General features: G+C 34.6%; 1 protein-coding gene across 1 annotated transcript in view; it reads left to right on the top strand.

Annotated features, from left to right (window-relative positions):
* MED13 (mediator complex subunit 13) overlaps positions 1 to 13128 on the top strand; it is a 94357-nt gene that overhangs the window by 59324 nt on the left and 21905 nt on the right. The window contains exons 17-20 of the mRNA XM_082678740.1: positions 5043 to 5204; positions 8854 to 9077; positions 10716 to 10905; positions 11812 to 12274. Coding sequence (XP_082534866.1) covers positions 5043 to 5204; positions 8854 to 9077; positions 10716 to 10905; positions 11812 to 12274 — 1039 coding nt within the window. The remainder of the gene's footprint in view (positions 1 to 5042; positions 5205 to 8853; positions 9078 to 10715; positions 10906 to 11811; positions 12275 to 13128) is intronic.

The raw sequence follows: 13128 nt of genomic DNA, 5'->3' as shown, positions 1-13128 counted from the left end.
TTTTTTCATAAAGTTCTAAAACAGGCAAAACTAAATGTATTTTCTAGATGCACATAAAATTCAGAATGGTGGTTAATTCTTAAAAGCTGAGGGATAGGATACTGGGAGAAGCACTTAATAAGATTGAGTAATCTACTTCTTGGGCAGTGAGATCGTAGTTGTTCATAATATTATTAAGAAAATTTGTGAATAAGATAAGGCTATGCATGGACCAGTGGTTACATTTTGTTCATGATAATAGTTTGATGATTCATCAAACTCACTATACTCAAGGATCAAATTTTTAAAGAAAAAGGTATAAATAAATGTCATATAGATTTTCAAAAAAACGGCAGGATTATTTTCAGCCATAGATAGTAGTTAAGAACATAGGCTGTGGAACCGACTACTTGGGTTTGCAACATGGCTCCATCACTATATACTATGACCTTGGGCAAGTTATTTAACCTCTGTCTCAGTTTCTTGAGATAGTGTCAATAATAGTATTTACCTCAGTGTTAGAGGATCGAATGAACTAATACATATAAAACAGACCAGTGCCTGGCACAAAGTACTCAAATATTACCAGTAGTAACAGTAGTAGTAATAGCAGCAGCAGTAGCATTAGTGGTATTCTGTTTATTTTTATTATTATTATTTGTTTTTAAGATCCAGCTTATCTTGAAAGTTGTCACAAGAAAAAAAATTTTGTAACTGTGTATGATGATGGATGTTAACTGGACTTACTGTGGTGATCATTTTACAGTATATACAGATAACAAATCATCACTTCTTACGCCTAAAACATAACTAATGTTATGTCAGTTATACCTCAAAAAAAAATATCCAACTTATTTGCCAAGTAATAGAAAATATTGAGTTGTTAACCTTGTGTGCATTTTTTCTATAACAATAAAGATTGATGTAAACAGATTACTCTGCCGCCATAAAGATGAATTTCATCCTAAGAATTTATATTGAGAAAATAATTCGAAACAAAAAAGAAATATCTTTATATTTCAATTTAAAATTTCAACATTAAAATAAATAATGCTGCAAAACCTAAATGGGCAATATTGGAATACTTTCTCATTCAATTATAACAGCTTCATAAAATAGTATCAAACTCCTGTATTAGGACCTTTGCCCTGATTGTTTCCTCTGCCTGGGACACTGTTCTTCCAAGTATTTACATGGGTAACTCTCTTGTCTTTTTAAATTTTGTCAGAAGTCATCTTCTCCATCCTGCTCCTTTTTTTTTTTTTCCCCCTAGTGTTTGCTTATTACCTTCTAATATACTGTATAATTTATTAATTATCTCTCCATTAAGTTCAGCCTATGCAAGTTCTGTTTAAGAGAAAGGGTTTTTGTCTATTTTGTTTGTTTGTTGATATGTCCAAGTACCTAGAACAGTGCCTGGCATATAGATGCCCAAGGTGTTGAAATATTTGTTTGAAGGAATTAAAAGTCTACAAACTGTAGTTTGTATAATTTAATGGTAATGTTTATTTTTCTCAAGATAGAAAAAGCTTTGTTCCAATTATAAAAAACACATACTTGCTGAAAAGAAAGTTAAGAATCTAAACAATACAGAAAAGTAGAAGTAAAAATTGCCCCCAATTTTTGCCCATCCCCATCATTACACCACTCCATGATCACTCATTTTTAAGCAACTTTATTGACATACCATACAATTCATTTAAAGTGTACAATTGAATGGTTTTTAGTATTCACAGAGTTGTGTAGCCATCACCACAATCAATTTTAGAACATTTTCATCATCCTCAAAAGGAATCCCATGTTTATTAGCAATCACTCCCCATTTTCCTCCAACCACTCCCTCCCAGCACTAGGCAACCACCAGTGTACTTTCTGTCTCTATAGATTTGCCTCTTTTATACATTTCATATAAATAAAATCATATCCTATATGGTCTTTTGTGACTGACTTCTTTTTCTTAGAATAATGTTTTCAAGATTTATCCATGTTGTAGCATGTGTTAGTACTTCACTTGTTTTTATTGCCAAATAATATTCCATTTATGAGCATCCCACATTTTATTTACCCATTCGTCTGTTCATGGACATTTGGACTGTTTCCACTCTTTGGCTGATATGAATAATGGTACTATGAACATATGTGTACCAGTTTTTGTGTAAACATACGTTTTCATTACCCTTAGGTGGACTTGATAACTGTTTTACGTTTTGAGGAACTGCAAGACTATTTTCTAAAGCAGTGCACCATTTTACATTCCCATCAGCAATGTGTGAGGGTTCCACTTTTTCCATATCCTAATTAACACTTGTCCTTGTGTGTTTTATTATTATTATAATCATCTTATTGGGTTGTGAAGTATTATCTCATTGTGGTTTTGATTTGCATTTCCCTAATAACTAATGAAGTTGAGCATCTTTTCATGTGCTTACTGCCCATTTCTCTTTCCTCTTTGGAGAAATGTCTTTTCAAATACTTTGCCCATTTTTAAATTAGGTTTTTTGTCTTTTCATTATTGAGTTATAAGTGTTCTTTATATCTTCTGGATACAAGTTCCTTATCAGATTATGATTTGCACATATTTTCTCCTGTTCTCTGGGTTCTCTTTTCACTTTCTTGATGGTAACATTTGAAGCAGAAAAGTTTTTAATTTTGATGTTCAGTGTATTATTCTATTTTGTTGTTTGTACTTTTGGTTTCATATCTAAAAAGGCTTTACCTAATCCTAAGTCATGAAGATTTACTTCTGTGTTTTTTTCTAAGAGTTTTATAGATTTAGCACTTACATTTAGCTCTATAATCCATTCTGAATTAACTTTTGTATATAACATAAGGAAGGGGTTCCGTATTCATTCCTTTGCATGTGGATATCCAATTGTCCTAGAACCATTTGTTGAAAAGATTATCTTTCCCCATTAAATTGTCTTGGCACCTTTGTCAAAAATCAGTTGACTGTAGGGCTTCCCTGGTGGTGCAGTGGTTGAGAGTCCGCCTGCCGATGCAGGGGACACGGGTTTCTGCCCCGGTCAGGGAAGATCCCACGTGCCGCGGAGCAGCTGGGCCTGTGAGCCATGGCCGCTGAGCCTGCGCGTCTGGAGCCTGTGCTCCGCAATGGGAGAGGCCACAGCAGTGAGAGGCCCGCGTACCGCAAAAAAAAAATCAGTTGACAATAAATGTGAAGTTTTATTTCTGGATGTTTACTTCTATTGATCTATCTATCTGTCCTTCATGATCACTCTTAAAAATCATTATATATTCTAAAAACCATTGCTTTCCACCAGATCTCAGTATAGAGACCTGGCACTTGTCATAATATACAATTATATTATTTTTCATGCATTCTCCTGCACAAGATTGTAAGATCCCTGAAGACATGAATAAGAATGTATTTACACAATATTCCCAGCAGCTAGCATAGTTCCTGACCCATAGTAGGTCTTCATTAAATATATATTTTTTTAAGAATGAAAGAGTATCTATGGGAATCTCTCTGAATTAAAATCAAACTGTAGTTTCCTGAGCTTCACTCAGATCAGAATTTCTCAGGGTAAGCTCTGTGTATATGTTTTTTAAAAGTTCCCCATTTGATTATGATAAACAACCTTAGCCAATGACAACTTTTTCTAGATTTTATGTAAATAGTCACATATGAATACACATAGTTCTGTTTGTGTAAAATTATCTTCCATACTTTTAAAACCTGTTTTTTAATTTATTAGTTTATTAGTCATTTGTCCATTTCAAATAGCTCTGTTATCACTTTTTTTTTTTTTTTTTTTGCGGTACGTGGGCCTCTCACTGCTGTGGCCTCTCCTGCTGCGGAGCACAGGCTCCGGACGCGCGGGCCCAGCGGCCATGGCTCACAGGCCCAGCCGCTTCGCGGCACGTGGGATCTTCCTGGACCGGGGCACAAACCGCGTCCCCTGCATCGGCAGGCAGACTCCCAACCACTGCGCCACCAGGGAAGCCCTGTTATCACTTTTAATGACTAGTATTCTATTATGTATATAATAGTTTATTTAAACATAATAATTATTAAACAGTATATCTGAAATTAAATTACTTCTGATTCTGTACACTATTTAGATATAGGGAATTAAAACAAGAAATAAATAAGGCAATAATAATAATGAATTAAAGTTGAATGATTTAACGTAACAGAGTGCTCAAACAGGTTTAATGATACAGCTGAACCGTAATGGAGGGACAGATTACTTATATCAGTAATATTTCATGGTTTTTTAAAAAGCCATTTGACATTTAAGAGCGACACCCTCCATGTCCATCCTGATAGTTGGTCAGAAATGTAGATCATAATAATTTGATAATCTGTAAATCTGTTACGTCTAGGTTAATAAAATATCTTCGGATATTACAGCACTTTTTAGCAGTATGAACAAGTATGAACAAGTTTGTCTGTTACTGTACAAGTTGTATACTTCAGAGTTGTTACATACAGTCTACTATTTTTCACAAGTTAAGCTTTAATCATTGTAACCAGTCTTGACCATCTGGTCATTTTACCAAAGTGGTGGTAATGAAGGTGCATAATTTATAACTCATTTCTGTGTGAGGCAAAGTTCTTTCTAGTAGGATACCTATAAGCACCAAAAACAACCAAAATAGGGACTTCCCTGGCGGTCCAGTGGTTAAGACTCTGCGCTTCCACTGCAAGGGGCACGGGTTTGATGCCTGGTAGGGGAACTAAGATCCTGCGTGCCGAACTGCACAGTCTAAATAAATAAATAGATAAAACAACCAAAATAAATGCAAAAAGGAAGAAATTTATTTGATTAATTTATAAATTGATCAATGAGCTAATGAATGACTTTTTATGAAGACGAGTTACAATAACTTTTTTATTGTCTCTTCTTGGTTTTAAATACCTAGAAAAATCATTTCTACAGATCATTTTAGATACAACTTACTATAGTTCTCTACACAAGCAGATGCTTAATCTTGGTGATGAAGAGCTAAACTTCCCTAGATGTCTTGTTATCATAAAAATTTTTGTGTTGACAATAGCAATTCTTATTCTTTTTTCTTTTTTTTTTTAATGGTTGTAGATGTGAGTATGCAGTGCTCACAAGATATACTTCGAATGCTTCTATCTCTTCAGCCAGTTCTTCAGGATGCTATTCAAAAAAAAAGAACAGTAAGGCCTTGGGGGGTTCAAGGTCCTCTCACTTGGCAACAATTTCATAAAATGGCTGGCCGAGGCTCTTATGGTAAGTAATTTATAGTAATGTGTATTGACTTATTTTATATCATTTCTCAGTTTTTTTGCCCAACTTTAATAAGCACATTTATCTTTAAATATTTCGGTGGCATATGCTTGACTTAAGGCCAGTGTGGTCAATCTTAGCCTTCCTTACTTTGAACGTTTTCAACATTCACTTTACTGGGTTCTCCAATCCCACTTCAGAAAGAACAGCTTGTTTTTACATATTTTATTGACCAGAAAGATTTTATGTGAAGAAAGAATCATACTGCCAAATAAAGACTGAAACACTACTTTTCTTGTAAGTTTACTATTTTACAAAATTTAATGAAAAATGGGGTAAAAAAGAGAGGGTAATACTAGTGATAAAAGGCCCCAAGGTCTTCATTTAAAAAAAAAAGAAAGAACAAAGACAGAAATTTGCCCCTTGTGACAAGAGTAACAAATGAATACTCTCAGTATGGTAAACAGTAGATTTATGGTCAACTGTAATGGAAGGAACATTCAAAATGCTTGAATTATCTGTTGAAGATTATCTCTGGGGAAAAAAAACCCAGAAAAGATTGGGGACTTCCCTGGTGGTGCAGTGGTTAAGAATCTGCCTGCCAGTGCAGGGGCCACGGGTTTGATCCTTGGTCCGGGAAGGTCCCATGTGCCACGGAGCAACTAAGCCCATGCACCACAACTACTGAGCCTGTGCTCTAGAGCCCATGAGCCACAACTGCTGAGCCTGAGTGCTGCAACTACTGAAGCCCATGCACCTAGAGCCTGTGCTACGCAACAAGAGAAGCCATTGCAATGAGAAGCCCGCGCACCGCAACGAAGAGTAGCCCCACTCGCCGCAACTAGAGAAAGCCCACGCACAGCAATGAAGACCCAACACAGCCAAAAATAAATAAAATTTTTAAAAACCCCAGAAAACAAAAAAGAGTGTTTCTGAAAGGTGGGATGTAATTGAAACTTTTAAAATATATTTGAAATAATAGTTTTTATTCTGAAGTCCTTGACTTTTTTTGCATGGTTTTAGAATGCATTATGTACAGAAGTAGTAGATGATTTGCTCATATTTTCCTTTTCCTCCTTTTATTAATGGCTGAATAATTTAAATTTCATTTAAAAAAACTTGATAATCAGTGAAAAATGCAGTTTAATTATAGTATTTATATATATATATTTTCTACTTTTTAAAAAATATTTCAGTTTTATTGGAGTATAGTTGGTTTACAATGTTGTGTTAGTTTCAGGTGTACAGCAAAGTGATTCAGTTATACATATACATATATTCATTCCTTTTTAGTTTCTTTTCTCATATAGATCGTCACAGAATATTGAGTTAGGGTTTCCTGTGCTATACAGTAGGTCCTTGTCGGCTGTCTATCTTGTATACTACTAGTGTGTGTGTATGTTCATCCCAAGCTCCTGATTTATCCCTCCCTGCCACGTTTCCCCTTTGGTAACCATAGTTTGTTTTCTATGTCTGTAAGTCTGTTTCTGTTTTGTGAATAAGTTCATTTACATGGTTTTTTTAAAAATTGGATTCCACATATGAGCGATATCATATATTTGTCTTTTTCTGACTTACTTAGTGTGATAATCTCTAGGTCCATCCATGTTGCTTCAAATGGCATTATTTCATTCTTTTTTTTAATAGCTGAGTAATATTCCATTGTACATACGTGCTGCATCTTCTTTATCCATTCCTTTGTCGATGGACATTTAGGTTGCTTCCATGTCTTGACTATTATAAATAGTGCTGCAGTGAACATTGGGATGCATGTATCCTTCCAGGTTATGGTTTTCTCCAGATATATGCCCAGGAGTGAGATTGCTGGATCATATGGTAGTTCTGTTTAAGGAACCTCCATACTGTTCTCCATAGTGGTTGTACCAATTTACATTCCCACCAGTGGTGTAGGAGGGTTCCCTCTTCTCCACACCCTCTCCAGCATTTATTGTTATAGTATTTTTACGTTCTTTTTGAAGCCAAAATAGTAGACACATGCAGAGTTCTACACCTTACTGTTCAGTACATATGAGCTTTTATTTTTCGTTTTTTTTTAAATGGCTGCATATATTCCATTGTTCTTTACATATGTTATTTTACCAGTCTACTGTTTATGGACTTAACATTGTTTGCATCATTATCATTACAACTATTCTAGAATGCACACAATCCCTGGCTTAAAGCATGTGTATATTTAAAAATATATATATTGCCAAATTACTCTCTCTGATAGTGGTTTAAACTCCCACCAATAAAATGTTTGTTTCCCCAAACCCTTGCCAGTAGGGTGCTGAGTAGATGGGAGAAACTGGTTTGTTTCATTATAGTTTGAGACGTAGACTAGTACAGACTTTGAGGGTAGATTTCCTAGATTCTAAATCCCACTTCTGCCACTTCTTATGTGATACTGGACATGTTTAACGTCTCTATTCGTGCTTTCTCATCTCTAAAATAAGGTTGATATTAGTATCTGCTTCATGGTTTTTGTGGGGATTAAATGAGTGAATACATGTAAAGATCTTTGAACATTACCTAGCACATAGTAAATGTTACAATTGTTTGCTATTAATTATTTTAAATTCCTTGCTCTTAACGAGATTGAGCATCTTTTTATGTATAAGAGGTATTTCTGTTTCTGTGGACTTTGTTCATATCCTTTACCTGTTTTTCTGTTAGGATGTTGATCAATTCCTTACGGATTTATAGGTCCCCTTTCTATGGTAAGGAAATTAACCTTTTGTTATACACATTGCACATCTTTTTTCCAATTTATTGTTAATTGTTTGGCTTTGTTTATAGTGTTTTTTCATGCCAAAATTTAAAATTTATGTTGTCAGATTAATCAGTTTTTAAATGGACAGGTTTTACATTATGCTTAAAAAGGCTGTCCCCAGTCTTGAGTTTATTCAAAATAAAATGATGACAATTAGGTGACGCTGATTAAGAGGTACAGACTTCCAACTATAAAATAAATAAATCATGGGGATATAATGTACACATGGGGAATGTAGTCAGTAATGTTATAACAACTTTGTATGGTGACGGATGGAGACTAGTCTTATTGTGGTCATTATTTCATAATGTATAAAAATATCAAATCACTATGTTGTGCACCTGAAACTAATATAATTTTTTTAAAAACCCTCCCATATCTTCTTTTGTACTAATAAGTTTTTTGTTCTAATTTTTTTACATTTAAGTGAAGGTATAAGTCACATATTTTATAAAAGGTCATTTAGCAAATTCCTAACTGTGAAAGTCTCAATCACTGGCTTTTAGGTATTTTTTGTCTTTAATTAAATATTTTTACTACTAATAATGACTACACTAACTCTTGACATTTAAATGTTCCTCTTGGGACTTCCCTGATGGTCCAGTGGTAAAGAATCTGCCTTCCAATGCAGAGGACACGGGTTCGATCCCTGGTTGGGGAACTAAGATCTCACATGCTGAGGGGCAGCTAAGCCTGCGCACCACAACTACTGAGCCCGCACGCTGCAATGGAAGAACCCGCAACGGAGATCCTGCATGTTGCAACTAAGACCTGACATAGCCAAAAATAAATAAAATTTTAAAATATTCTAAAAATAATATATAAAAATAAATGTTCTTCTTTTAAATCTTTTCTTAAAATATGTCTTTTCTTATTTAGGAACTGATGAATCCCCAGAACCACTGCCAATCCCCACGTTTTTGTTGGGTTATGATTTTGATTTTCTGGTGCTTTCTCCATTTGCTCTCCCTTATTGGGAGAGACTTATGCTGGAACCCTATGGATCTCAAAGAGATATAGCTTATGTTGTACTATGTCCAGAAAATGAAGCCTTGTTAAATGGAGCCAAAAGCTTTTTTAGAGATCTTACTGCAATATATGAGGTAGGTGCTTAAAAAGAGGTGTCGTTTTAAAACTACCTTATGATTTGTATGTTTATATATAAAATATACTGGATATTTCAGTTGATTGGTAAAGAATAATAACAATGTCAGATTAGGTGTTTAGTTCTCATAAAAGCCAGTTACATTCTTTACAGCTTTGAGCCAGACCCTTTGTGAGATGTGTGCACCATGGGTCACTGTGGAAATTGCCGTACTGGGGGAAAACCATTGAGAGCATGTATGTCCCATTTAAGATAATCTTTTTCTGAAACAAAGGGTAGCATTGTAAATGGCCAGGAACAAATTACATTTATAAAAATTCTAGTCTTGATTCTCTAGGACCTCAGGTTTAGACACTAGGCCTTACTTACCTCATATGTAAAATAAAGCTATGGTAGGCCTCTCTAAGATCCATTTTATTTCTGAAATTCTTGGCTGGTCTTTTAAGTTACAATTCTCATGTTGTATCCATCATTGAGTACAATGATTATAAATTTTAAGTACCCTGGAACATACAGTCTTAACTTCATTTTATAGTCGTTCCTGAATATCCTCAGGGTATTGGTTCTAGGACCCCTTGCAGACACCAAAATTTATGGATGCTCAATCTTATATAAAATGGCATGGTGTTTGTATATAATCTATACACATCCTCCCTTGTACTTTAAATCCTCTCTAGATTACTTATAGATGATATTTACATAGCATTACATACCTAATGCTTTGTAAATAGTTGCAGACATGGGAAATTCAAGTTTTGCTTTTTGGAACTTTCTGGATTTTTTTTTTTTTTGAATATTTTTGATCCATGGTCGGTTGAATCTGTGGATTCAGAACCTAAGGATACAAAGGGCCAACGGTATCTCCCTTTTCCCACAAATGCTTGGAAATCTAGTCTTTAAAATTTAGTTTCTTTTACAATCTGAATCGTTAGTTTGAGCTGGTTTAGCTCCTCATTAATGTTCTACTTAACTTTAATTGCAAGGTATCTGTAGTGTGTTTTGTAAAAGTAAATATTTCCAAAGAGTGTTATTTAGAACACTAGTCCTGCAAAATCTTCCCAGAAAAAAGTTCCATAGTTAGATAGGTTTGGGGAGACATTTTGTATCTATTTACCTTTTAGAGATTCACTATACATGTTAGCTTATTAAAGCCTTTGAAAGTCTTACAGTAAAGAAATCCTTGTCTAAACTTACTTAATCCAGTGTTGCAAACCTGTTTGAGATTGGGCTTCCTGTAACAAACATTAGTGGCCTGCAGAATTGGAGGGAGAGCTGGATAATGCATTTATATACATGAATTGGGATGGATGTACAACTTAAAATGACTGTATATTCATGCTCAGTTATTTCTGTATTCTGCAAGTTTTCATTATTCAAACTACGTGGATCTAGTGCCATTATTATCTAGGTGTTTTATTTCATTGGAGATATTTTAATTTTGATAGAAATTCAATGGATTTCTAATGTAGAAAAGTAAAAAGACCTGTGGCACCATTTCACCTTGATATTATTATTGCAAATGTTAGTTATAAATGATAAAGCTTATTTTTAAATAGCTTAAATCCTTTATTTTATGATATGAACTAAAAAACTATAGCACACTCACTAATTCTGATTTCTGTATCTGTATTTGTAGTCTTGTCGATTGGGTCAACATAGACCTATTTCTCGACTATTGACGGATGGGATCATGAGAGTTGGATCTACTGCATCAAAGAAACTATCAGAAAAGTTGGTAGCAGAATGGTTTTCTCAGGCAGCTGATGGTAACAGTGAAGCATTTTCTAAACTCAAGCTTTATGCACAAGTCTGCAGATATGACCTAGGTATTGAATTTGTATTTATTGTATAAGGTCATTTTAGCAAAGTATGACCCAGTCCACCAGCTTTTTGTAAATAATATTTTAATGCAACACAGCCATGCTCATTTATTTACAGATGTCTGTGGCTTCTTTTATGCTACAAGATCAGGGCTGAGTCGTTGTGACAGAGACTGTGTAACTTGGAAAGGCAAAAATATTTACTATCTGATCCTTCACAGAAAAAGTTTGTTGATAACTACGGTAGGGATCCCATCAAGTAGGAAGATTTGTGTTTTTATTTAAGTTTATTAAAATTAAGATTTTTGATTTGTTAATGGTTTAGAGGTAAAACAACTTGTAGTTCCCTCTACAACACAGAGAGACAGTTCTTTGTTGGAATTAAGAAATGACAGCTGTTGAAGACTTGCTTTTAACACCCTTGAATTAAATATCAATGGACTTAACTTTAGACTTAATCCAAAGAGACACAGAACCAAAACATTGAACCTCATTAGACATTCCTATAATTTGAACCCCATAACATTCCTCCATTTTATATTTAATTAGTTCCCAGTATAGTCACTATTCAACTTGTGACCTAGGAACTTGTTGAATGGTTTAATGAAAATTTGCTAGATACTGTTATTTTTATTTAATTAATTATGCCTTCAAAATAGAATTTTATTATATTTCATGGAAACCATTTCTTTATTTTGTATAAACTGGTTTATTTTTCAATTCCATTTAAAAAATTTTTTCACTTTGTAGGGGAAATAGAAAGCTAGTGTTTGCTACACTGTTAGCAGGCAAATTAGGGGGAGGGTAATGACCAAAAGAGTATAAACTAGAAATTATTATTCACATAGTAGATTAAATAAAGAACCAATCAGTGAAATAAAGAATTAAATATCCTGTTTTTATTGTCTTTAGGTCCTTACCTTGCTTCCCAGCCATTGGACAGCTCTCTACTTTCCCAACCAAATTTAGTTGCCCCTACAAGTCAGCCTTTGATTACTCCACCTCAGATGACAAGTACTGGAAATGCTAATATTCCATCTGCCACCCTAGCATCTGCAGCAAGCAGCACTGTGACAATGACTTCAGGTGTTGCCATATCTTCTTCAGTTGCCACAGCTAACTCAACTTTGACCACAACCTCAGCTTCATCTTCATCATCCTCCAACTTGAATAGTGGAATGTCATCAAATAAACTACCTTCATTTCCACCCTTTGGCAGTATGAACAGTAGTGTTGCGGGATCCATGTCTACGCAAGCGAGTACAGTTCAGAATGGCCAGCTAGGAGGGCAACCACCATCAGCTCTACAAACAGCTGGGATTTCTGGAGAGTCGTCTTCGATTCCGAGTCAGCCACATCCTGATGTGTCTGAAAGGTATATTTAAATATACCAACCTTTGCAGAAGTATAAATATATGCTTCTTCTTGTCCAAATAACATAAAGAGCCTTTGGTCTTATCCTTGAAATTTTAGTTTTTATAATGTCGAATATTTAATCTATAAAATTATAATGAAGACTCTTCATAAAGTCTTTATCATAGAATCTCAGGGTGGGAATGAAGACCTTAAAAACCATTTAGTCTAACTATCCTGTGATGTTTGAGTCTGTTCTGTGACGTAACTGTCAAGTAGACTTGCCTATGCAAATCACTCCAGTGATTTAGAAGTCACTATTGAATGACCCTGTTCAGTGGCATAAGAGTTGTACCAGAATTTGAATCTGTCGTTTACTGGCTATGTCACTTTAGGAAAGTTACCTAACGTTTTTGAGCATGTTTTCTTATCTGTAGAGTGGGAGCAATAGGATATAATGCATATTATGCTCTTTACAAAATGCTTCCACTTAAGTTATTTATAACAACAACAATGATGGTGACAGCTCTCTTTATTACTTTATGAAGAAGGCATTCCCTTTCGATTTATAGGTTAAGTTAGCCTAAGCTTGGTTATATCTTTCAGCTACCTGGATGCAGTTTTGCCCAAAGTTATACTTACATGTGATTAAAAGCAGACTCTTAATTACCCAGCTAGATCTTCCATTTTGAACATCTAAAAAGATTTGGAGTTTTAAAAAATCATATCACCATCAAAGAATGAAGCTTAATCACCATTGAAGTCATGAAGTATGAAATGAATATATATATTCTAAAAATGTAATAGAACATTGACTAAGTCTGGAGAATTGGTTTCTTTTTGGTCTAGCTCTGCCTCTAGCCAGCCTTGTGATCT

Source organism: Grampus griseus (genome assembly GCF_964374135.1).
Source record: "Grampus griseus genome assembly, chromosome: 20".
Classification (NCBI taxonomy): domain Eukaryota; kingdom Metazoa; phylum Chordata; class Mammalia; order Artiodactyla; family Delphinidae; genus Grampus; species Grampus griseus.
Note: the sequence above shows the minus strand (reverse complement) of the source record. Positions and strands in the feature narration are given on the sequence as shown.